Below are 24,583 nucleotides of genomic sequence, written 5' to 3' on the forward strand. Positions count from 1 at the left end.
CTGCGCCAGGGGAGGGTGGTGCCTGCTCCCTGCTGTGGGGTGCTGGGGCCGTGACACTGGTACTGCTGCCATTACTGATCCTTCGGGGTCACAGACGGGGCCTGGTTTAGGGGAAAAGGGAGCAAAGAGCAGAGGCAGCAGTAACCTGCACACACCTGTGTGTATCCACCACCTTGCACCACACTGTAAAGAAACCAATAAATAAAGCCCCTAAAATAGTTTAAAAAGCTTTTAATGGACTGAAAGACACTAGTTAAAGAAAAATCTTGTAGGAAAGATGCACTGTAGTAATTTATTGATTGCTTTCCAGGAAATAGAATTTTTCTAATCGGAGCAAGTTCTTTAGTGGTAAAGACTCCTCCTGCTTTGTCGCCTCTCCCACCTCAGAGGCTGCTCCCCCTCCTGTTCCCCCCCAGGAGTTACAAACACCTGCAATGCAGTACAGGAACCAAGGGTACAGAGCACAGTGACAGCACTTGTTCTCCAACGGTCAGTAAAAGAAGCAACGCAGATTAGCACAGGGCACTACCCATGACAAACGCGCAAGGGACTGGGCTCCTCTGTCAGCACAGGGCGGTGTGGACTCTGCACCAGGAGCTGTTCCACAGCTTAAGCTGCTTGGGAAGGACATTCAACTGTCGGCCACCTCTTACGTGCTCTGTGACCAGCCCCGGCCAGGGAGCAGGCGCTGGTCACTGCCAGCCACCACGGGACGTGGCTGACAGGAACGGGGCAGAGGATTTGTTTGGTGGCATCTGCCATCAGTAACATCCATTGCCAGCAATGGAAGCTCCCCTGGCAACAATCTCAACCAGCGTGCAAAAAAGTAAGTTAGGAAGGTATTAGGCATTGGTTTCAGTGCAGTGGGAATTTTAGCTTTTATTTAAAACCCCACCCAGGTGCCCAGTAATTTCAGGTTCTGGGAAACCTGTGATTCCAATCTGGTTCAACTTGCCCATGAGGTTAAAGTGCCTCAGCTCTGTGGTGCTGCTGCTGCTGCAAATGAGACCACGTCCCTGGTTCTGACTTTTCCTCCCCCCTTAACAGAGCCACCAGTTCCTGCTACCGCACTTTAGTCCAGAGCTCATGTGGTGCCATCGCCAGTCTCGCCTAGGCACTGGGATTTCCATTGTAATGGAAGTTTGTGCGCTTTTTTAAACATCAAGCCCTCGCTCTTTGGATACAGTATCCTAAGTTACTCAGCTGCAAGCAGAGCAGAGAGGTGGAACTGTGAGTATCATATATATATATATATCTCTCTCTATCTATATCTTTACCTTGAAAATTAGAATGTGAATGTTACAAAACCCCACTGCATTGCCAAACTGCCAACCAAAAGTAGAAAAAATGGTTGAAGGAAGCCAATGGCTCTCTCCTGATGTAGAAAACGCTGTACATTCCCCCGCGTACACACACACTGCAGGCTCCAGTCATCTGAGCAACACAGATACGGCTGCTTCATCTTCCTTAGCACAAACTGGGAGAGTGATGGGGGGAAAATAAATCTTTTGGCTTGGAATCCACATTTTACAAGAATGCTGAGCAGTGGCTGGGGCTGGTTTCATACTGTTTTAGCAAAGCAGTGTCCTTAGTCAACATAAAAATGACCTGAGAAATGTTACATACCTCAAGACAGTTCATTTGGAATTCATATGTACAAAGTAGAAATAACTGCCGACATGCGCACACACAACACGTACACACACAGGCACGAGCCTCGGCTGCGCTCACCTAGGATGGGTCTCGTATGCTGCTGCATCCCGGCCACCTTCCCCTTCGCGTGGCAGACACAAGCTCAGTCAGACAGACTACATTTCTCAGATTTCTCTCTTTGCATTGTGTATTAATTGTACCAGTGCAATAACATTGTCAAAAAAGGAGGAGCTGCTCCAGGGGAGTCCGAGACCCTGGGTCAGATTCAGAAAAGGGTGGTTTAAACTTTTTTTTTTTTTTTTAAGCGAGGTGCACATTAAGCAGAGCTCTGTGTTAAGGGGATTGCAGCAGAAGGCATGCTTGGCTCAGCCTCTTTCTCCTCCACAGCTTTGTCCTCTGGTTCCAGCTGTTCACCACTCTTTATGCTTTCCTGGAGCTGCTGGCGTCGCTGCACCTCTGCTTTCAGGTTCTCCAAGTCTTTTTGGCTGAGGGGGGAACCAGGAAGGGTACAAACATTAGACAGCTTTAGGAACAGTGTGAAGCACATGTCCAGGCAGCCTCCAGTGGCTTCTGGTGAGTTTTCAGCATCAGTGATTATTCACAGCATTAGAAGAATTGAGTCTCAGCTCATCTTTTCCCACCGCCACCCCAATCAAATTTTCAACTTAAAAGTCTAAGAGTCAATTTATAATAAAAGGAAAAAAAACCAAACCAAACAACAAAACCACCCAAAAAAAACCCCACAACCAAACATTGAGAGTACTGCTGTTTAGAGTGGCCTTAAAGATGCTGATGGCAAGCAGGGCTAGTATTAGGGGCACTGAATCCTGCTGCTGGGGCGACAGGCTGAGGCGATGCCAGCTCCTGGCTGCTTGCTGAGTGACCTATGGGGCAACTCCCACCAGTGTGGCACTGCCTGCTGGTGTGTCAGCGCTCCAGGACGCTTGCCTGACTTCCTTGATCTTCACGGAGCAGTGTGGGGCTTTATGAGATCAGATTGCTGCAACAAGCTCAAGGTTACAGTTTTGAAAGAGACCCTGACATTTCATGCAACATTCCTGCACCCAGGAGCTTTCTAGCGCCGCTAAGGACTGCCCAGGGATCCCACGGAGCATCCCTCTGCAAGTGTTCAGGAGGGGCCGCAGGGGATGCAGTGCCTTCAAAAGAGGTTTTATGCAGAAGTGACAATTTCTGCCATTATTTGCCTAGCACTGCCTGAAGGGAAGGGGTACCTACGCTCACTGGAAACTCCACATTTTGGGTCAGTGACTCCTAATGCAGAGGGAAGCGTTGGGTTTCTGCTATCTCAGGAACAGAGATCACACAAAAACACTACTTGATTTCTAGGCGTACACCACACAGAGGTATCACTCTACCTTAGTGGAATGAAGAGAATTCCATTGATAATGTTGAGCTGCTCCAGGACACTGGCCATACTGGGAGCTGTGAACTACAGCATAAGAGGAAAAAAGTTTTTAAAGTCAAAACGCAGACAGAACAACCCAGAGTTCCTAAGCAAGTCCAGACACCATTTACAAACAGCTGAGAAAGAGCTGGGTCTCATGACACAGCTGTAAGGTGGCATCATTTATATTTTTTACCTCTTTATGCCTGTAAGTTGAAAAGCAGCATCTAGAGGCCCCCAGTTACTGTGAGCAACCCCCCCCAAACTCCACAGGGCTTCCGTTAAATACAGTGTATATGCGAGTTCAAAGTGCGCTGTGGAGTTTCTGTCTCCCTCACGTGTTGTAAAACAAGGGTAAAATGTTCATTACCATCTCTTACAGGTTTGAGCCTCTTCACTGGGCGCTATTTCTTGACCACTCACCCGCTTCAAGGTCCTCACGCTCAAATTACTGCGCCACAAACTCCTCGGTTCTGTACCCAGTTCTTTGCAGGGGGAATAGAACCCAAGCACTATCCTGCTCTGCCCTTCTACTGGGAGGGTCTCGCAGCCAGAAGCCTCTTTCCCAGCCTGCTGGCTCACAGTCCTCTGGCAGCCACTGGTGCTGGCGGGGAGAGCACCCAGCGCCCAAGTCAGTCTGCTCCCCTGCACACACCACAGACAGGCTGGTGCCGTGTGCCAGCTGCGCAGGCAGGTAACGGCAGCTGGGTTGGCCCAAGAGGCCAAGCCCTTCCTGCTCCATGTAAGGCCAGGCAGGCAGGTCCCGACGCTCCGCTCTGCTGCCCAGCCTCCCTACACTACAAAATCCTTGGAAGGAGAACAAAGCACCTGATGAAAGCTGACACCTTTTTTTAGGATGAGGAAACTGAAGTACTTTGGGATTGAGCAACCTGCCTGCAGCCAGTGAGTCAGCAGAGGGGCAGGTTGTGCGTAGGCGTCCCAGGCTCCCACACTGTGAGCTGCCCAGCACATCCTTACCAGTTTCCCTGGCTGCCCTGCAACGCAGTCAGCTGTGCTGAGCTGCCTGAGCTCAGGAGAAAGAGCCAGAGCCCAGAACAGCTCTGTTCAGAGGAGAGGGGACAAATGCTCACACTGTGCTGTGTCTGAGCCTCTGCCTTTGCAGGGACCTCCTGCCCGTGAAGGGTCTGCAGCTGGCACAGCTGTTGCCCCTCCTGCTCAGGCACACTCTGCACACGCGCCCTCAGCGACCTTCAGGAGCAGCTAAACGCAGCTCTGCGCCTTCCCAGCGAGTACTCGTGATGGCTCTCCTTGCGCGAGGTTACCTTCAGTGGCATGATGTTCGCGTTGGAGCCATTCTTGTAAATCTCGTTCATTGTGCGTTGAAGAGCGACTGCTTGCTGAGTCAGGTATTTCAAGTACTCAGAGCTCTCTTTGGTCTTTTCATGGTGTTCTCCAAGCTAACAGAAAAAGGAAAAAAAAAGGCCGAACATTACACATCAGAACAGGACCCGAACCAGGGTGCACTCCGAGTCTCTGCTAGCTCAACATCCTCACAGAAACTCATCACAACTGGATTGCACTCGCCTTGGCATTCAAAAAGCAAACAAACAAAATTCCTCAGGGAGCCTTATTATCAACATTACACACTTCCATCAAGTCGGAGCACGTTTGCAGGGTGAGCGGCATTCCCTGCGCCAAGCTGTGCTTCCAGCCGGTGAGATGGCGCTGAGTCACCGCGTGCAACCGCAGGCGAGCTCAGACAGAGCCTGGCCCGGCCCGCCCCGCAGCTTCACTGTGCATCAGCAAGGGCTGTGAGCAGGAGACAGTGCTGCCCACGGAACAGCGACTACCAAACCAGCTTGGACCTGGTATTGAAAAGACAAATTGTGCAAAGGACCGACCAGCTCTTTTAGTGCCCTGCCACAACGCGGGGCCGTGCCACCAACAGAAGCTTCTGCCCAGTGGCAGGGGTAGAGCAAGAACAAGCTTGCAGGAAGTCTGTTCAAAGACTTTTGGCATAAAAGTGGTCAGTTACTGTGCAGGGCAGCAATTCTGCCTCATCCCTCGAAAGAAGATCCCCTGGCACTGCTCGGAGCTGTAAGAAAGGCCTCCCCAAGCTGCGGCGCTGTCTGGCAGCGGTGCTGCTGTTCCTGGCAGGACAGCAGTCTGACACAGACGAGCAGCGCACGCTCCTTACCTGGTTTTTGTAGATGGTGTACCCTTCCTTCTCATGCTGCAGAGCAGACCGGAATTCTGCCTTGCTCTCGTACACCCGGGCTACCAAGTGGTGGCTGAGGGAAGGAAAAGGGGTTAGAGGTACTTCCATGAAACTTCTGCACTACAGCGAGCGAGACTTTCACAGAACAACGTCTGGGCCAGGAGTCCAAATACCCGTGTCACAGGAGGGACACAGCACCCTGGCAGTTACTTCTCCCCATCCTGTTTGGGGCTGAATATAACACACGGATTTGAGTTGGATTTTTGTGGAAATGCCAAGAAGTGACCTGCAGAAGTAAAGGAACTGGGGATTTCTCCATCCTGCACCCAGGAAAGGTGAAGGCCACAGCGGGGAACTGAATGGAGGCAGCACATCCACACAACTTCTCAGGGCTAGATTTGTTAACCAGAGAAGAAGGAAGCAGCCATACACCCTTACCCTTCAAAAAGGGTCTTTTTGTTTCTTAGAAAGCAAAGGTGTGAATTACTTAATTATTCACAGCCAAAAGTAAAATAAAAATAAAAATTCTTCCAACACAGAACCAACCAGCATAACAGTAGCAGAGCTGGGACCAAGACACCTGGGCTCTCTCCAGTTGGGAGAGCTGCCTTGGCTTGGACTTTGCTTCCTCAGTGTTTCTGGAATGCAAAAAGATTCCTGTTTCTGGCAGTATTAGTCTGTGGGATGTGATGAATCTCATCAAGCAGCCCAGTGCTACTAAGGGAAGGCAAGATGCTTTCTACAGAACGCATATCCATCAACTGCTGGAAAACAAATCAGACTCTTGTGGGTGCTTACTAAGATTTATTTTCACCCTGACGAAGAACAGATGGGTTGCAATGTGGTCGTAGTAATTAGAAGTGGGCCACTGCTTGGTTGATAGCGAGCCAGTTTTGCATTCAAGGACAATGCAGACAGTGCTGAAGAGCAGTGGGTACCTAGAGCAGGTCCCAACCGTGCTGACCGCTCACAGCTCCCTCGGAAACACAAGGGAGCCACTCATTATTTTATTCAAATACAAAGCTTTATAGTAAAGGACAAAAGCAAGTTATATGCTTCTCAAAGACAGCTCCCCGAGGGCTGAAACAATTAAATACAAGTGTTTACATATCATCCCAGTCTCACAGTGTAATTACATTAGCCTTGCTCTCCACCCTTCGCTTGCCACATACGTTTTTCTACTGAGAGTCCACAATGACCAGGGTAATCTTGACAGATTTTGGGGGCAACGAGCATCACAGCAGATCCCACAATGAACTTTAAGAACAAGGGATCTCTGTCTTTCGAGACAACAAACTTGGATGTTGCACTCTGACCTTGACTCAAGCAGCCCAGCAGTCCCAAGGAGCTTGACAGCTGGGACGAGACCAAATCTGGAATTTAACAGGATACAGCTGGGCACAGCCGGATCAGATCCCTCCCGCGTGAGCACGTGGTGAACGTACTCACTCTAACAGCACAGTGACCCAGCCCAGCACTGCACCATGCCTCACCTCAGTGCAACTTTCAAAGACTTGGAGCCGTGATACTTGGAGCTGATGGCCAGCGCGTTCTCCAGGAACCGGAGGGACAGGTCATACTCCATAACCCCATGGAGCACCAAGCCAATGTTGTTCTGCACAAAGAATTTAAGCAGGCATTCAGAAAGCAAATTCGAACTGCACATTTATTGCTTCGTAAATACCAAGACCACACAGGTGTTTCACAGCGGAAAAGGCTGCAGCTGCCACAAGTCCCCAGCGTGTATCTCTGTAGCACACAACACGGGACAGGAGACCGCTCTCCCCCTTGGGAGCTCAGTCCAAACAAGCCAGACAAAAGAGAGATAAGGAACTCTCTCCATTCTATGGAAGGGCAACAAGAACAGGCTAAATTAAGGAATTTGCCCAAGGGTTACAGGTGCTCAAACCCATGTCTCCAGTGTCTCAGTGCACAGCTCCAGCCACAGAAGGCCAGCCTTCCCAGCTAGAGTCAAACTCCTTTTTTCCCTTCTAACAGCACTAACTGGTAGTAACCCAGGAAGGAAAAAGTAGTGCCTAAGTTTATTTTAAATATCCAACACTACAGGCATTTTAAAAGCCAAGGTTTCTTGGAAATTAGAAGCTTGAAGACTCTAGAAGATTACTTACATCCAAGAGCGCCATTTCTGGGTGATCCTCCCCAAACACCAGCAGCATGAGGTAGCGTGCGCGGTACAGCAAGTTCAGCGCTGTAGAGAGCTGGCTGTTTGCAAAGCAGTACAGAGCAAGGTGCATCTAGAACAGAAGTAGTAACCCAGCATTCATGGTTTTTACTTCCCACTCTGTAAAGCAAACTCATCTCTCCTTTCTCCTCCTTTCCTCTGCTGCACACAAATAAAAAGCTCTTCCTTTATGGTTAAAAAGGATTTCAACCCCTCAGGAAAGTCCCAGTCTGCTGGCTGATTTACAGCTCCACTGAGGCACGGCACTGAGGAAGCTGTGGAGCTGTTTCATTCAGTTCCTTTTATACACCTCAAGGAATATTTCAAAACTGACCTGTATGTATACGGTATTCTAATTGCACTTTTTGGGCAATTCTTGCTCTTTCTTCATTTTTGACATAAGCCCAGGGCAAAAGCCAGCAGAATTAATAAAAATATATATTCAGTAGACAAACTCCCCCAGATTATAAATTAAGACAAATACTGACCATGCAGGAGGCTTATAACGCAAACATTTCAGTATTTGGTTCACAAAATCGTAAGATATAAAACTTATGATGAAAGTGGAAGATTCTGGGAAGAACATCACAGCAGGAAGGAGAACTGCAACTGTTTTCTAGATGCAGAAACAGATTGAGGCTCACAGACTCCAGGAGGACACACGAGGTGCTGCTTCTCCCCCAGCACCTTGTACTTACGTATTCTTGAATCGTGTTGGGATGTTCAATACCCAGGACTCTCTCGCTCATTAGCACCGCTTTCTGCTGATTACTTAAGGCCTAAACAGAACAGAAAGACCCACGAGCAAGTCACACAATGCCATTCACTTGAGCAAGCACGCACAGGGAAGAGCGAGAGGACTAAACCGACGCTATGCGAGCCCTTGCTCACCTCTGAATAATCTCCCATGATATAGTTGAGACGAGCTAGCAGCCTCAGGCAGGCACAGATTTCTACATGCATAGCACCATACACATTGTTGAACAAGTTTAAGGCTTCATTGATGAGCTCACAGCCCTCCTTCAAGAAACCTGAAAAAAAAATTAATATATGTATGTTAATAACCCCTAATACTACTGGAGAAGTGCGCTGCCCATGAAGTGAAAACTGCACTGGGACGTGTAGCCGCAGGTCACTGCCTTGTGTAAGGACTAAAGCCTAGGAGAGGAAATGATGCCGTACATCCATCGTGTTCATCGTTGGTAACTTCATAGCACATGTGTATGTCAGATGGTCTTGGAGACCACGATCTTCCACCACAGCAGGGTGGGTGGGGGTGTACCAGTGGAGGGCAGCAGGCTATGCCACACAGACCCTGGTCTTAGCAGCAGCCACCTCAAGAGGCAGTGACATGTTGGGTCTGTACCTTGCTGAACCTTTGCTTGCCCGCTCTGGAAGAAGTGGAAAGCATCTGAGGCTTTGGGGTTTACATGCTTCACTACAGGGAAGATGTTGAGAATATCTTCTTCTGTGAAGGTGGGCTTGTGCCTGTTGTCAAAATTGTACTCCTTCAGCAGGATCTGGAGGAACCGAAAAGAGCAGAGGTCATGGTCGCCACTTTCACAGGTCTTGGCAAGAAAAGAGGGGAAAACGAGCCTTGAATTCCACATGCAGATTCACAGTCAAAACATGCCGTTATCTGAAAACTCTGTCCCCAGGTATAGGAAGGTGCCGTGTAGGCATGCACCACCACTCCTGGGTTGCGAAATCACACTGCACTGCCAAGGCATGGTCATGCCGGTACCGGAACCCCAACAGGGAAACCCATCCAGCCAAACTCCCGCACCCCAGAGGAGGGAGACAGCAGAGCTGTGGGGAACAAAATCCCCTGCTCTTCAAGCAAAGGCAACCCCAAAGTCCTGCTCCGCTCAGCCAAAGAGCTGCTTCTCTTTGCATGGGGAGTATGCGTGTGCATGAACTGCAGATGTAACTTTGGTTTGCTAGACAGAGCAAGCTACGGGAATTGTACTCAGGCTGGCTGATCTGCCAAGGGAGATGCACAGCAAGTTCACCCTAAAAGGGAACTGGGTTGGAAATCTCCTTCCTCAGGACTGGAATCTGCATTCCAACATTACCACCACAAAGAGCTTTATGGGTTCACGCTGTCTGAAAGGCTGTCCCTGCAAAGCAGTTCACACCTACTCTTCACATTTCTCAGGCTAGAACATCACAGGGAAGGGAGGGAAGATATGGATCTTACTTGGACTCCAGTTTTGAGGGAGATTTCACGAAGTAAGGTGATTTTCTGCAGATTATACACTTCAGCTGCTTGGTCAGCATTCTCACTGCAAAAAACACACACAAGCTTCAGCTCTGAGGTAAGTTTCTGCTCAGGACATCCCTGCACTGTGGTGTAGCTGAAGCACAAGTCCCCGTCCAGCTAGGTGCTAACTGAAACCAGTGCCTACCATTACAGTGGTTGCTGATGATCTATTAAAGCTTACAGAGAGGCACAACAGTACTTTTTACTGAAATCCTTCTCTTCAAAGCTCACTGCAGAGTTTAGGCAAGAGTCTGAAGGCTTTCAGCTCCGGGTAAAGAGCAAGCTGTCCCTGACATGAAGGGATGATCACTGATCTACCCAACTAGTCACGGCTTTTCTCTTGGGCCACTTTGCTTGTACTTCCAGTTTAACACTCGCTATCTGCACCTGCCAGCAGCCTTATTCACCACCTCTGTTTCAGACCCAGCAGCAGCTGTCCTCGTTTTTGGAACATAAGCTCCCTCCAGCCTATGTCACCATCTATATAGACAAGTATCTTCTGACTACACTACTTCAGCTTCTTGCCTTCTGCTGCCCTCGGCACCACTAAGGAGAGACTTCCCTTCCTCCTCTGGTTTTCCTAGCTGCCTTTGCCTTATAAATTTCATCTTATTTCAGATGTCAGTTACACTTCCCTCTGTTGCTCTTTGCCCAATTTCTTTCCACTATAAGCCTGTAAAACTCCTTCAAGAGTGTAAATTTCTGTTCCAACAGAAAACAAGTCAAAAAGGCAGGTCCTATTAAAAACAGTAAGAGCTACAAACATTTAGTGAGAGCCCAGGCACAAGCGAGGGTAATTCGCTCTGCTTACCATTCAAGACTAAAATCGAAGTAGTTCTTTGCTTCTGAACAAATATTCTTCCACAGCTCTTGAGGGGTCATGCTGGCCCACGCAGTGTTATCAGCATTTCCAAGGTTTCTGTTTTTCCTTTTCTTATTCTTTTTCTTGGACACCAGCTCATCAGCTGGAAGATGGGCAATGGGATTTGGAAAGGAGCTTAGAAAGCAGTTGAGGAAGTGGCTGATGGCTGCTGATAAACCTGACAGCTCCACGCCCTACAGCAAGACACCAAAATCAGTCCAGGAAGACACCTGCCATCACACAGGCACTACTCTGACCCTGAGCCTCACACAAATCCAGTCCTACCAGAAACAGAAAGCCTTCCAGGAGAGGGAGGCAATATTTGCAAGTGGAACTAGCACAAACAGAACTATGTAGATGTAAGAGGTAAGTATATATCTCTACACACAGAAACACAAATACAGAGTTCCATTTCGGGCTGCTACCTGGGACAGAGAAACTAGAGAGCGTAAAGAAGATTTTGACACTGGAATAAAGCCAGGCATATTGCTATGCTATGTACGGACAGGTAGGAGGATGCACTACTGTCCGTGCAATTAAAAGAGCTTGTTAGAAGGGCAAAAGCAACACTGTTTAAGAGGAAAAGGTATTACAAGGAATATAAGCTGTGATTTCAGTTTTAAAAGCCTTAAACACTATGAGTAAGAACCTGGGAAAGAAAAGCATGAATGATTACTCTCCGGGAAAGCTATCTCCAAGTGGGAACTGGTTTTCCCTTACATGCAGGCCTGTACCTATTTTAGCACTAATGAGATTGTACTTTCTGTTGCTAAGCAACCCCCACGAACTGCCTAACAAGAGCAGAGACTCAAACAGCTCTCTATTTGTGGAAAAAGAGTCGTTAGAGAAGACACACAAGGCAAGAGGTTAGACTGCAGGTCATACCTGGAGGTACGTCTTGAAGATGTGTTTAGCCGATCGAGTGATCAATTCACTGATTCCTATTTTCTACCCAAAGGAATAAAGAAAAGAGACTAAGAGTCAGTTTGCAACAACAGTGAAAAACACACTTTGCTTTTGAAGTGGGCTTTTATTGAGGGCTGCAGAAGAGGCATTCCCCAGTCCTCATCCTACAGCTCAGAACTGTTTTGCATTTGACAGCCAGCGAAGAGCCCCAGCACATCCACACACGGTGACCACAAGCCACGCGGTGAGGCACAGCTCAGCTCTAACAGCGCGTCCAGAGCGACCACAGCACCAGCCCTGCGCGTGCTTGCAGGCTGCCGCGCTCACAGCACTCTCCAGTTTGATCCAAAGCCCTGACGGATCTTAGAGCCTTAAGAAATGTATGGCTTAAAATTCAATTGTGTGTCACCTGCTATCACACTTGGGATTCCCTGAAGCACTTCTCCATCCCAAAGGACACTTAAGTTCCCTAACGTTATGAAAGCCATTAAGGATTTGGCAGCAAAACTCCCCACCCACCGCTTACAGGTCCTTCTCTCTCCTTCTCTATTTTTGAAGCTGTTTATTTTTACAGAGAAAACAATTGGCCAAGCTGAAATCTCCACAGGGCAAACCATGCCAGGGCTGTTTTAGCTGACAGTGTGAAGTTAAGGCTGACACTTACAAAGATATGATCCAGCTGAGCGCGGCCAGGGGTCTTGGTGATGAAGTTGATCACTTTGCCTAGATAACGCATGTTGATGCCCCTCTGGTGCATGGCCTCTGCTAAGGTAGCCCCATCCATTGGGAGCACCGTGTGATCCAGGCAGTCTTTGACCTGCAGGGTACATACAAACTTCAGTTATAGAGAGCAAACATGAAGGAAAGAATCTCAATTTTTAAAAAATTAAAAATTAAAATAAAAGGTATCTGGCTGGGGAGGGGAAAAGGCGTTGTCTGACAGAGAAGGCAGTTTTTCCAGGGATGAGATTTAAGTTACCACCCCAGCAAGAACTGGCCAATACAGAGCACTGATCGGCCAGAGCCAGAGCTGCCAGCTGCTCCCAGGCTCAGGCCGCAGGCTCCACGGCGGGCAAGGCAGATAAATTCAGCCTGGAGAGACTTCTCAGGAGCTCTGCTTAGTGACTCCTTGGCTCTGCTTCTGGGCTGGGACTGCTGCTCTGGGATCCAGCACACAGACGACTTGCAGCAGGCAGCCCAAAGCAGTTTGCGTGTGCTCCTTGCCACCTCTACCATTTTTACTCTTATGTCTCAGTGGAGAATGAGCAGCACCATGCACTCCCAACAGGCACTGGGCAGCTGAGGTGTGGAGAGATCAACTGTCACAGTGAATCAGCTCAGGCTTCACCCAATTCCCTGTGCAAAACAAGCAGAGGCAAAAGCCCCGCAGAGGATCATAATCAAGTGCTGAGCATGCAGCCTTTCGAGCAGCCCAAGGAGACCAGCAAGGGTGTCCAGCTTCCAGCGGTTTGCCCGAGGCCTCGCAGGAACTCAGCAGCAGAGTAAGGACTCCGGGGACTCCCGTGGCTCAGGCAATAAGAACCACTTTCCCCCTGGCATGGATTATTTAACCAATGCTTGTGGAACCAGCAGGCTAACCCTCCTTTAAGGGCCTCACAGTCACTAACCAAAACCATTTCCAACTAAAACACTGAGTTGTATGCACTTTGCTGATAAGTGAAAATGGCACTTGCATTTTAAGTTGTGTTGCAGTGCTGATAAAGAGTCACTTAATTCACGTCAAAGAGTAACACCAGTTATTCTCCGATACGCAGAGTACGGAGGACTGCCGGCCCATAACTAGCCCTCACACATGCTTGCGCAGCATTTTGGGTTTATACACTAGTGTATCAATTATCTTGTAACACAACAGTCACCAAGCCCTTTTCTGATTCACTCTTCCTCCTTTTTAATATGAAGGCTGACTAGCTGGTCTTAAAGGTTACGCTGACTACAAAACCAGTGGATTTAGAGTTCAGAAGAAACTTTCCAGCAAGGAAAATCCCCTCCTACATAAGACCAACAATTCCTGAACCTCTTGGAGTGGAGATCATCAATTCTGCCCTCCTAGTTACAGTGCCTGCTGCAACAAATGCATTAGTGGTCAATTTAGAGAGCGTCTTGAGAAGGGAAAAGCCGGTATTTCTTATCTAGCCAGGTGCATGCGTAAGCATACAAAATGCTTAAGACTCACAGAGGGAGTTTTTACAATAGATATTAGTAAGAACAATTTCCCAGTTCACTCCAAATTGTTAGTCACCAATTGAGTCACAATCAGGGTCAGATAATGCAATAAGTTGTGCAGGATGCCCAGGGCAAGGGAGGATGGCTTACGTGGTCTTTATTGTCCCAAACTCCTAGCAATAGCTGTTAATTACTAGTGTCAAGAATTCTTTGTTGGATCGAGGTGGGAAAATCGTGCCACAAGGTAAGACAGGAAATGGAAAACCCCTCTTCACTTGCACCAGAGATGCTTGCGCTGTTCACTACTGCTGACAGAACTCATCTGCCAGCAGGAGAACGCAGCGCTTGCTCGGGAGGAAAAGCTGACGTACCGCTGTGTCAGTACTTGCTCAGAGCGGCCAGGCTTCAGGCAAGCTTTCAGAGAGGACATTACTGCTGGCCCTCAGCTCCTTACCAAACCTGGGATCTGGCACGACAGCAAGAACGCAGCAGCATCCTTCAGCAACTGCTTCTGATCCTGCACCTCCTCTTTGCTAGACTCAGGAAAACGAACACCTAGCAGAACAAGAGGGAAAAAAACAAAATACATCAACTCGAAGAAACAAGTCATACATAGAAGCGTACAGTAATAGCAGGTAAAAAGTTAAAGGGATTCTGTCTCCCTGGAATCAAAGATAATGCCTCAAAAACTCATCTACTCTACAGCCCATTTCAATGGAAAGAGCATTAACTGCTCTGCGCTGCTAGGTTAGTGGCTGTGCTGCTCTTGCCCACTCATTAACTCTTAATGCAGCTTTTAAAAGCCCAAATTCTGCTCTTTATCTGGTCCATTCTACCTATTTCAAAGTGCTGTGTACACGGCCAGTGCAAAAGAGTCAGCTGGCTAGACTGGAGTGGGAACACTTCAGCAAATACTGCAACTGCAAGAAACTCAGAGCCTTTTGCTTTTGCATACCAAACTTAAAAGAAGGTTTTAAGTTCTGGCAGCAAAGTCAGCACCACAGCACTGATCCTCACCACCCTTAGAAGATTCTGGGGCATTTCAAAACACATGCTGCTTCTGACACATTTATTCCAAGTTAAATTCAACTATATGGCCATTCCCCTGCAATCTGCATGCATACCGCCTCAGTGTTGACCCCCACTAACACTGAGAGCTTCCTCTGTATTTCCAAATTGAAAAATACCAATTCTAGCCATGGAAATCTATGTACAAGGCCTGCGACTGATGCATGCATTTGAACGGGCGCTGTGACCTGCTTACCGTAGTGTTACTGAAACAAACCCTGCTCTTCACAGAGAATGCAACATCAGTCATTGAACTGCAACTGTTGGCTTTTTGTGTAAACTACTACATTAGGATCAAATTTTTGCCCCTCTCTGTTTCTTTTCATGTGGTTTAGCAGCTGGGATGCTAGACAATTGCAAGAAGATTCTTGGCAGCAATCTGCAGACCTCCCCCGAGCGCAGCGGTGGGAGACAGCTTACTGCCTGCATTTGGTAGTTCCAGCATTACAATCAATTACACTCCCTTCTCTTTTCTGTATCTTTGTGCTTCACAAAGAATCCTGCACCATGCCCAGCCAGCAGCATTCTCAGCTAGAGATCACAATTTTTTGTCTGTAGTTGGTTGGACACAGCAATCCTCTGAAGGAGGACTAAAACCAGCTCTTCATACACATACCTGGTGAGAAAATATCTGGGTTAAACCGAATGTCAAACGACGTGTCACTAATGGAGCCTACAGCCTTGCAAGCATTTCGAATCACTTCTCTGCTTTTGGGATCCACTGGAGCAGGAAGAAAAATAGAATACAAATGAATGTATTTCAGAAAATGACAAGCCTAGCCATTAAATGAAGAGTTTTGTTACTAAAAGCAGCAACGATGGCACATTCTATAGAAATCCATTATAAAAACAATAATTGTAAGATGTTTGGAAAGGACGATGGCTGCAAAATGCAGAGTCTGAACAAAAGCACAGAAGATGACCCAGAAAACACAAGGACCCCACACCCCAAGCACAGATACTCAGAAATCCAAGCCTGGGAATCCCAGAGGTGCCTGCGCATTGCACGCCTCCCAGCCCTGCCACTGCGCGCTCCCCACACCTGCACTAAGCCTCTGGCAGCCCAACTCTGGCTGCTGGCCCCGCAGCCAGGCTCTTGCTCCCTGCGCCAGGGCTGATGGGCTTGCTGCATTCGTTCAGAGACCCTCGCCCACCTAACCAACCGGCCCCCAGGGTGATTGATTCACTAGTGTGCGAAAAGCTCTGCGCAAAGAGCTAAGACAACATTGACAGGAGCAGCCAGTGCTTGTCCTGTTTAACAACAAATAATCCCCGACCACCCCCAGGCTGGCACAGCTCCTGCCAGTGACACAGCCCACCAGCTAGGGCAGGAGGCGCTGAGGACAAAATACCTGTTCCATCATCAGATGCAATGGTCTCAGCAAGCTCTTTCACCTGATCAAGTCCAGTCACGTTATCGTCTACTTTACCATCCTCTGACTCAGGCTTCTCGCTGTCTGCAGTACCGTTCTCCGGAGAGGCGCCATTTTCCAGCACACCGGAGCTCTCCTGCTTGTTTGCTTTCTGCTGCATCAGCTGCAGCGCAGCAAGCTTCATGAATAAGAGATACCTACAGTAAAGGAAAAGAGGAATTCAGCACAGCAGAGAATCCAAGAGGGTCACACTGCTCTGTGAGGAAAAGCCTCACGAAGCGAGCATTACAGACCATACAGCTTCCCTGTGGAAAGGCAGGGTGTACACCCTCTTCCCATGAGCTTTTCAAAATCAAAGGAGTGCACATTAGTTTATCAGAAGAAGCAGAAAAAGGGGGTTTTCACTACCCATCACAATGGGAAACTAATCTTGGAGTGGTTACAAATTGCTTTCCACAGGCAGCATCGGCAGAGAGCTCGCAAAGGGTCTCACTGCCAGATGCACAGGAGTAGTCAAACACAAACCAGCAGCGATTCTGCCCGACCTTAGCAGGGAGAGGCCCAGCCTCTGCTAGCCAAGGAGCAGCAGCAGCACCCTACAGCCACGGTCCTGCATGCTGCTGGTCTGGAAGCTCTCCAGGGAGCAAAGCCTGCCTGCAGGCAAATGGCAGAACTGGGAAGGGCGCTGGCTGCAGAACTGGTTGCTCAGCAGGCAGGGCTCCTCCCTCAGCAACTGGAGGGCTCGTCTTCCCAGCAAGTGAAGCACAGGCTCCTGACCACCTGTGACAGCAGAGCACCCACAGCCTCTCACATCAGAAGCAGGACCGTTAACATCCCCACCACCACACAACTTCAACATGTCCTGCTCCCAGAGCTCCTACTTCCTCCCCTGCACGAAGCAAGCCCAAATATCAACACATCTCAACACAAAAGTGCCTACAGCAGCTCCCATAGGTATTTTTTTTCAGTCTCTAGTAAAAAAAAAGTTAGCATTCAAGATGTCTGGAGAGCCTTAAAAAGATGCATAAATCCTTCCCATTCCCTCGCCATCAGACACGCACCGGATATCCGCAGGGAAAGAAGAACTTGTGTTTGGACAGGAAACAACAAAACCAGATCTGGAGACTAAAAAGCAAACCTCCTCTTTCCCTGGCTCCCTCTAATCCTGTCAGAATCCCTACTCTTTTCAGCTCTCGTTAACAAAGTTTCTATAATTGTGCTTGTATGGCCAAGCAATGGGGAAGCTGGCTGCCCATTTCTGGGAGCTCTGGTGTGATGTCCCTGGGAACACGCTGGGACTGGGACTGTTACCAGTTGCAGATGGAGGAAGGGGGGAGCACAGCTCACCTGTGTTCTACAAAGGCATCAACAAGCTCTTGCCGGAGACAGCAAAGCTTGTGTCTGTGCTGCTTGGGGAACCCCATTTTCTTACATTCCTCTGGCATCTCCTCCCCTTCAACAGGCAGGAAGTTCAGATCTGGAGGGAAAGTGCGCAGCAGGTCCAGGATGTAGTGACGCCCATCGTTGCCAATAATGCCTTTGCATTCCACTGAGGAACACAGCTCCACCTCCTCATTCTTGTCATTGAGGACTTTGTGCTTCTGGATTTTAAGTGGCCTGCTGGTCTTCTCCAGCAGCTCCAGGTACTTGGGGTGCGAGACAACTGTCTTGCCAAAGTCTATTGACCCATAGATGACACTCTGTTCCTGCTCCCGTTCCAAGATGCCAGGAATAATAGACTGAGCTGTCACCCTGTAACCTCTGTAATCCACCACTACAGTCCCCAGCGTGTACAGCCCTTCTACATCCACAGCATTATAGGTCCGCACACCATTGAGATCATTGGTAGGAGCTACGTAAGCAGCAACATCTCCGCCAAAGTCCTTGTAGTGGTCACGGACATCAAAGCCCAGGCTGAAGAAAATGTTGTTCCAGATGAACATCTGCATCTTGGTCTCTTCACTGGGGTTGATGGCCATGACGTTGCCATCAATGACAGCCATAGCACCTCTTGTTGCTGCTGCAGTGAAGTCGCTGTGAACCTGGAGGTGGGTGGAGAGAAAGCTGGGTAAGAAAGGGCTCCCACCCTCCCAGCACTTTGCTCTCAAAGCTCCCTGCAAACTTCTCCTTCATTCCTCTCCTACAGCTTTCCAGCAGGCAGGTCAGCTAGCTTGTATTTCTGCAAGCCTGGCTGGTGGCTTGGATACAAGCTCCAGGAGCCAGAACACGGGATCAGCACGGCTCAGACTCATTAGCTCTCTGCAGGGTAGGGCTCAGGTGTAAGTGTGTCCCCACAGCCACCCAAAGGGGGACAGATCAGACAGAACAGCAGAGGACTAAGAGCAGGCTGCCTTGGGTTCAGCGGGGAGACATGGGGCCAAGGAGCACAATTCTTTCCCGTGGGGCTGGGAGCAGAAGGCAGATATGCAAGACAGAACAGACCGCTTAGCTTACAAACAGGGACCCTCCTCTCGCCGTGTCTAAAGGGTAGCCCGGGTGAAGCGCCCAGCTGCAATACAGGCAGCAGAGAAGGGGCTGTGTGAGGAGCTGCCTGCACATCCCAAAGTTACCTTGAAAATGGCTCGTTCTCTCAGCAGCCTCTCAGGCAGATTCTTGCGTGGCAGCTCTCGTGTGGTCTGCAACTCCTCGTTCCAGTCTCTGGTCTGAAAAGAGTCAAAGTCTTGTGGGAAGCAATGCGTTGTGTAGGAAGGGGCTGGCAAATCAGTGGTTCTGCTTTACGAGGTGTTTTGGGAGAGAAGGGAGGGGAAGGGGCACAAATTCAGGCTGCTGTGGAGTTCAGAGGAAGTGAATTAGCAGCAGGAATGGACACTCCTCAGGAGTGGACTTTATTCAACAGCAGTTTGGGGTACATCTTACATTAAACTGCGGTGCATAAGCTGGGCTAACCGAAACAAAGCTTGCTAGCTCTGAAGGAGCACGGTGCAGGTTTCCTTAGCCAGCACACTGCAATGCGGTCACAGCGCAGGGTTGTTGCAGCCCTGCACTGCTCACAGCCTGCAAGATTTTATGCCACAAAGCTGCAGCTGAAGCATTTGGAATCATTTGCTCAGAGACACAAGAGCCATTCCAGGCCTGACTGGCACAGAGGAGTGCTCTGCCTTCTGCACGGTGGCACTCAGAGCGAGGACACGGGATTTAAAAACACCCGAGCAGAAGTTGCTCCTCTCAGACCTTTATGTGCTCAGGGAGCCACAGCCTGAGCAGCACAGCCCCTGTAGTCAAGCCCTTGTCAACAACAAGGCCACTCACAAGTTCTCCCTTGACAAGCAAAACCCTTCCACAAATACCAGAGGGCTACTCGTCAAAAGTTAACTGGTCCCCAGCGCAGCTGGCAGCAAAACTCTTGTCAGTGTTCCCAGGCAGAGCAAGACTAATACCTGTCCAGGTATGTGCTCTTCATAGCCCAGTCTAGAAGTGTAGGCATCTTCTGCCCGGACACAGTCCATGGCATGCTCTGCTTGCGGCGCTGTCCAGCTGTACACCTGGAAAGGGGTGGCTATCCTTTCAAAAGGGTGTCTCTGAACCCTAGTGTGGGAGGGAAAACAGAGACATTTTCAAAAGGAAGATTTCTTTCTATTCCAACAGAATCTTTTCTCTGCTGCAACATCAGCTTCTGACAAACAACAGAACAAGACCAAGCCTCACGAGCAGCACAGTGGACTTTCATTTTATGAGTACTACAGCCCAGGATGACTGACTGGCGCAGGCAGCATCCCTCGGCAGCAGGATACAGAATTACCCGGGCTCTCCCCATCCCCTTTTCCCCAGGTTTATCTTCAGTTGTACCTCTGGAGATTCCCCACCACCCTCTGCATTCAGAGGCAGAGAATGCCCATTCCCACCCAGCCACCCCTCTCAGACTGGCCCTCAGCTTTCACACCAGTCCATACAGGTTGCATTATAAAACCGGTCTACAGCACACATCCACTAATGAAGTGAAAACCAAGCTTCGCTACCGACCGCTTGTGTAATCTGTCTGCTCCCAGCAGGTGCTGGAGTCTCATCTGTATTTACCTCTGGCCCAAGCAGCAATACGGTGTAATGGTTTTTAAATGGCCAGTCACAGTGGTGGCTGGAGGCCACTGCTAATTTCCAGTCCCTTTCTAGTGTCACTTTCATCTTCTTAATGAGAGCAGAAGCAGAGCTCCTGAAAGCCACACAATGTGCCTGTCAATTTGCACCCTGCTGAGCTGAGACAGTTCATTAAGTGGACTCTAAAGAATGACAGGCTTTTGTGCAGGACCCACTGTCCTGGAGAATAAATGGTCCCTGCAGCAAGGGCAGGAGAACAAAACAATACATTATTGGTTTTTTATTATTCTTGGAGCTAGAGGAAATTAGAGAAAATTAACGTGCACAGATATGTTCAAAATAATTATTTTCTCCACCATAAGCCTACCCAAAGCCCTGATGTGTTACTTTCCCTGATATTTTATGCTTGTCTCTTCTTTGGATTCAGGGAAGAAGTACATACTGATGAGGTTACCAGCCCAGTCACTGTTGTAGCATGTGGCCATGCTTCACCTTAACTCTTTGCTGCCTGGCTAGGACATCATCAGGTCTCCCACAGGGCATGCAGCCACCACTCAGCAGGGGCAGAGCGCACTCAATTCCAGGTAAGCTCCGTACCTGATACACCCCTGGCAATAGAAAGCTGTTGTCCCCTCACTCTTTGCTTCAGGCAGAGCCAAAATCCATAAATCTACATGCTGTGAACAAGAGTCATCTGGGAGTGGCAGCCAAGAGAAACCATCCAGTGGATAAAGACTGGGACTCTGAGCTTCCACTGGCCGCTGTTACTGTCGTGCTGACCAAGAGCAGACAAGTCACGTCAGCTCCGACAGCTCCGTCTTCCAAGCAAGGGAAAGCCAGATACATCAGGGTGCTGCCATGGCATTCAGTCAGGGGTTCCGTGGTCCTTGCTGCATGGGCTCGCATGTCCCAACCACTCCACCCCTACGCGAGCTCAGGGAAAGCAGGCACTGCCATTCGTGCTATCCCAGTGGCATCCAGTTCCCACAGAACCAGCCACCTATCTGAGTCTCACCAAGTGACTTAACAACAGACTAAACGCAACCAGAAAGGAAAAAGTGCTTCTACCTTTTCTTCTGCAGAGCGGAAAAGTTTTTTTTGAAGGTAGGGCTGATCTGGTTAAGTAGTTCCACCAAGGAATGACTGAGAAAACTGGGGTTTGCAGGTTTGGGATTGAAGTTGTATGCAGTAGACCTGCAAGAGGAAAAGACACAGACACGAGTGAGAACTTTCCATGTAAGCACTGCAGGAAAGGCCTGCACAGTGTGCCCTTGCCTGCAAAACAGACCACGTGGCACACGGGGAGATGGGCTGTGAGAGCCCTCTCCAGTCTCTCCATCAGACAGACACAGTTAGGAACCCCGTACGTGAGCCCTGATGGATTGCACAGTAAATTTAACTTAGACCTTCTTCAGCCACCACCAGGCTCAAGAGAGGCTTATATTTTATTTTTACAGCTGGGAAGGACTGATTTCAGAGAGCTTCCAAAACACACCAAAAGGGCCTTTGCTTAACAGAGAACCCAGCAGTAATAGCACCAACTACAGCAGACAGTTGGTGCCCTCTCAAGATACCGCGTCTCTGGGCTGGAAGGCTGAGCCCTAGACCTGCCAGGAACACACCGACAGGTCCCCCTCTCCAGATCTCATTTTGCCAAACTCCAAAAGGCCACTTGTTTCATGTTCATTGTGCCCCTTGGTCTCCTGGGACCCACACTCAGATGTATACCCTTAGACTCATTACTTTTACCATTTTTATAGACCTAGGGGGAAACAATGGACTACAAAGTATTTCTTCCACAAGCCAGTTTAACACGGAGCACTTCCACTTCATAATGGGACAGAAGGTGGAAATGTGCCTTGAATTGTATCTTATTTTAAGCTCGCCTTCTCTTCAGGCAACTTCATTCTCCCTTCTGTAAATTATAACCTCGTATTTCAAACACACAGTTATGGTTGCCCAGGCAATTATCTGTATTGCAGGATCAAGGCCACCCAGAGATGTTTCTGAGCTGATGGCTGCTCAGGTACAGCAGGGTTTGTTGCTCCGAATTTCTCTCCTGCCCACCCTCAACTCAAGGGGTCTCTGTTACAGGGTACTGGGCTGGATGGACCCTGCACCTCCCTCAGTACAGCCACTCTGACAGGCACAGCCGCTTTAATAGTCTCTCACAGTCACTATTTAAAGAAAAAAAATAAATAAAAAAATCTAGTCAAATCTGTGCCCAGTTCAGGAAGTTCTGACAGGCTGTGCTTTTGCTTTAGGGCAAAATGAGATAGTTGCAATGGTCAGGAAGGAATTCCCTTTTAACTCAAAATGCTCTAATTAGCTGATGACATGGGATATTTAAACTTTCCCTAAAGCATCAGGCATTTATCCTCTGTGGAGAAATGGTACCAGACATAACTGAACAGCCCAATCCAGTAGAGCAACTCCTACAAACCCATGTGAGCAGCAAATTAGAACAGGCTATTCTCCACTTTAAAAAAAAAAAAAAAAAGAAAGCAGTAATTTTTTGTTTATGGCTTCTTTTCCAGTTGGCTATCCCAAGCTCCCTGCTGCAGGGCAGGGCAGGAATTTTAGTTACTCACTGGTTCAAGTAAAATCCTCGAGTGGACGCAGTGATACTGACGTGCCGATCCTCCACTGTGATGACATACAAGTACATGAGGTCTCCATGCATTTTCCGGTTTCCAGGGGGAGGGTTCCAGCCACTCATCGTCAATACCTTTAGGCACTGCAAAGGCTGCAGAAGAACACAACAGAACTCCAGTCAACAGGAATTAATTCTCTTGAGTTAGAGCCATCCGACATACATGTCAGATTCCTTTTACCTGCTGCCCTCACGTGGTTCCAGAAACCGAACTTACAAAAAAAAAAAAAAAAGGACATAAAACCACAAAGCACGCTGGTCTCAAGAGCATAGCCTTCCTCAAGCCGTTCGCAGCCCGCTAGTTTGCCTCTGTTTGCTGCCTTTCACACCGTAAGACACCAGTAAAAACAGACACCCTGGGCCTCTGGGCTGCAGAAGGCACGGATTTCTTGCTGTACTGGTTTTCACACGGCAGCTTCTAAAGCAGAATCCAAGTGGGAGGGCATGGGAAAGCTAAGGGTAATTTGTAGTGATCTGCAGATCCTGCCTCCAGGACTTTGCAGGGAAGTGCAGTTCTCTCTTCCTGGCCACCCCTCCCAACAAGACTGGCCATTTTACACTCCAGATGTCCATGCTCAGTGTCCAGTGTTTTGCACACAAGCTCCTGGACTTTATTCCTTTGGCTAAGCAGTGCTATTCCAGCACTCATTAAGCACCAAGCAGAGCAAATCCCAAAGTCCACTTCAGTGCAGCTTTCAATCCCTGACCACCCATTTGCTGCAAGGAACGTGCTGATAGGTGTTTAAAAACACAGGAGAACTCTACCTTCCAGTCTCTGTTCTGGGGCTGAAGGGCACACAGGGGTCTCTCTTTGCTACCTGGCAGGATATGTTCAGGAGGGGTGCAGTCAATTTGTTCCATTTCTGTACCTTTCTTCTTCCGTTTTCCACTGTCTAGAACAGACAGAGATAGAAATCAGTGCTGACAAACGCAGCATTCCCTCCTCCAGTAATGATTCAGGGAGGAATGCAGAAGCGCTCCGAGTGTTTCTCGGCACTCCTGAATGACGTGGGACAGCTGATTGTTACTGTGTGTTTTAACGAAGCAAGGAGTCAGGAGAGTGAAACACTGACCCACCACGGAAGCCTTTGTGCCCCATACCTCCCAGGTCTCCTTCAGTGAAGACACTCAGAAAGGACAGCGAATTGCAGTCCACACCATTGAAAGCATCTGATGGGTCAAGACTCTTCAGAAGGTCCCGAATGTGACGCACATGTATCCTGGCTTCTCGCACTGTGTATGGCTCTGACGAGCAAAAAGGGAGGAAAGAAACTGGAATTACACAGTTGCTTAGTCCTTTGGCACACAGGTCTCAAAAAGGAACCTCAGGAAAAGGCTGCCAGGTGACAAAAACCACTCCCTGCGAGAACCCTCACTCAATTCCCTCCCGAAGTCTGAAAGAACTTGCCTTCCACCACTTTCAGTAGTGAGCCCTCCTGCAGTCCTTCAATAGTTTTCAGCTCAGCAAAGTTATCGAGGACATTGCCATCCAGCTGCAGAGAGAAGCAAGTTCGATGGCAGGTATCCTCGCGGTCCATCAAAACTTGGTGGATCTCTTGCACCATCTCTTGAGGAGAGACCTTGAGAAGGGAAGAACCCAGACAGTTATTCTCAATCCGCACACGTGTTCCTGCCAAATTTTGTCCCTCTGCTGCAAAATATAACACCTCCTGTACCTTTCCAGGCTTGGAAAGGCAGACTTTAGCTCTTCCCTCCCAGGAACATCATTTCTGTCCCTGCTGGGAGGGCACTGCCACCTCTGGGAGCGTCAGCCACCCCCAGTTCCAGCCCACACGGCTTGG

General features: G+C 48.9%; 1 protein-coding gene across 3 annotated transcripts in view; it reads right to left on the reverse strand.

Annotated features, from left to right (window-relative positions):
• Positions 1 to 216: 216 nt before the first annotated feature.
• The window catches only part of CLUH (CLUH binding protein of NUMT mRNA), a 38,749-nt gene continuing 14,382 nt past the window's right edge, over positions 217 to 24,583 (reverse strand). For all 3 annotated transcript variants that reach the window (XM_086762810.1, XM_086762811.1, XM_086762809.1), the window contains exons 3-26: positions 24,190 to 24,361; positions 23,883 to 24,026; positions 23,547 to 23,674; positions 22,720 to 22,874; positions 21,197 to 21,322; positions 19,474 to 19,621; positions 18,646 to 18,738; positions 17,423 to 18,117; positions 16,055 to 16,272; positions 15,319 to 15,423; positions 14,089 to 14,189; positions 12,115 to 12,267; positions 11,430 to 11,492; positions 10,494 to 10,738; positions 9,620 to 9,704; positions 8,786 to 8,939; positions 8,311 to 8,450; positions 8,118 to 8,198; positions 7,367 to 7,492; positions 6,731 to 6,852; positions 5,217 to 5,310; positions 4,342 to 4,476; positions 3,030 to 3,103; positions 217 to 2,138 (exon numbers count right to left, since the gene is read on the reverse strand). In XM_086762810.1, coding sequence (XP_086618936.1) covers positions 1,970 to 2,138; positions 3,030 to 3,103; positions 4,342 to 4,476; positions 5,217 to 5,310; positions 6,731 to 6,852; positions 7,367 to 7,492; positions 8,118 to 8,198; positions 8,311 to 8,450; positions 8,786 to 8,939; positions 9,620 to 9,704; positions 10,494 to 10,738; positions 11,430 to 11,492; positions 12,115 to 12,267; positions 14,089 to 14,189; positions 15,319 to 15,423; positions 16,055 to 16,272; positions 17,423 to 18,117; positions 18,646 to 18,738; positions 19,474 to 19,621; positions 21,197 to 21,322; positions 22,720 to 22,874; positions 23,547 to 23,674; positions 23,883 to 24,026; positions 24,190 to 24,361 — 3,726 coding nt within the window. In that variant the 3' untranslated portion in view covers positions 217 to 1,969. The remainder of the gene's footprint in view (positions 2,139 to 3,029; positions 3,104 to 4,341; positions 4,477 to 5,216; positions 5,311 to 6,730; positions 6,853 to 7,366; positions 7,493 to 8,117; positions 8,199 to 8,310; positions 8,451 to 8,785; positions 8,940 to 9,619; positions 9,705 to 10,493; positions 10,739 to 11,429; positions 11,493 to 12,114; positions 12,268 to 14,088; positions 14,190 to 15,318; positions 15,424 to 16,054; positions 16,273 to 17,422; positions 18,118 to 18,645; positions 18,739 to 19,473; positions 19,622 to 21,196; positions 21,323 to 22,719; positions 22,875 to 23,546; positions 23,675 to 23,882; positions 24,027 to 24,189; positions 24,362 to 24,583) is intronic.

Source organism: Chlamydotis macqueenii, chromosome 19 (genome assembly GCF_036417535.1).
Source record: "Chlamydotis macqueenii isolate bChlMac1 chromosome 19, bChlMac1.mat, whole genome shotgun sequence".
NCBI lineage: Eukaryota > Metazoa > Chordata > Aves > Otidiformes > Otididae > Chlamydotis > Chlamydotis macqueenii.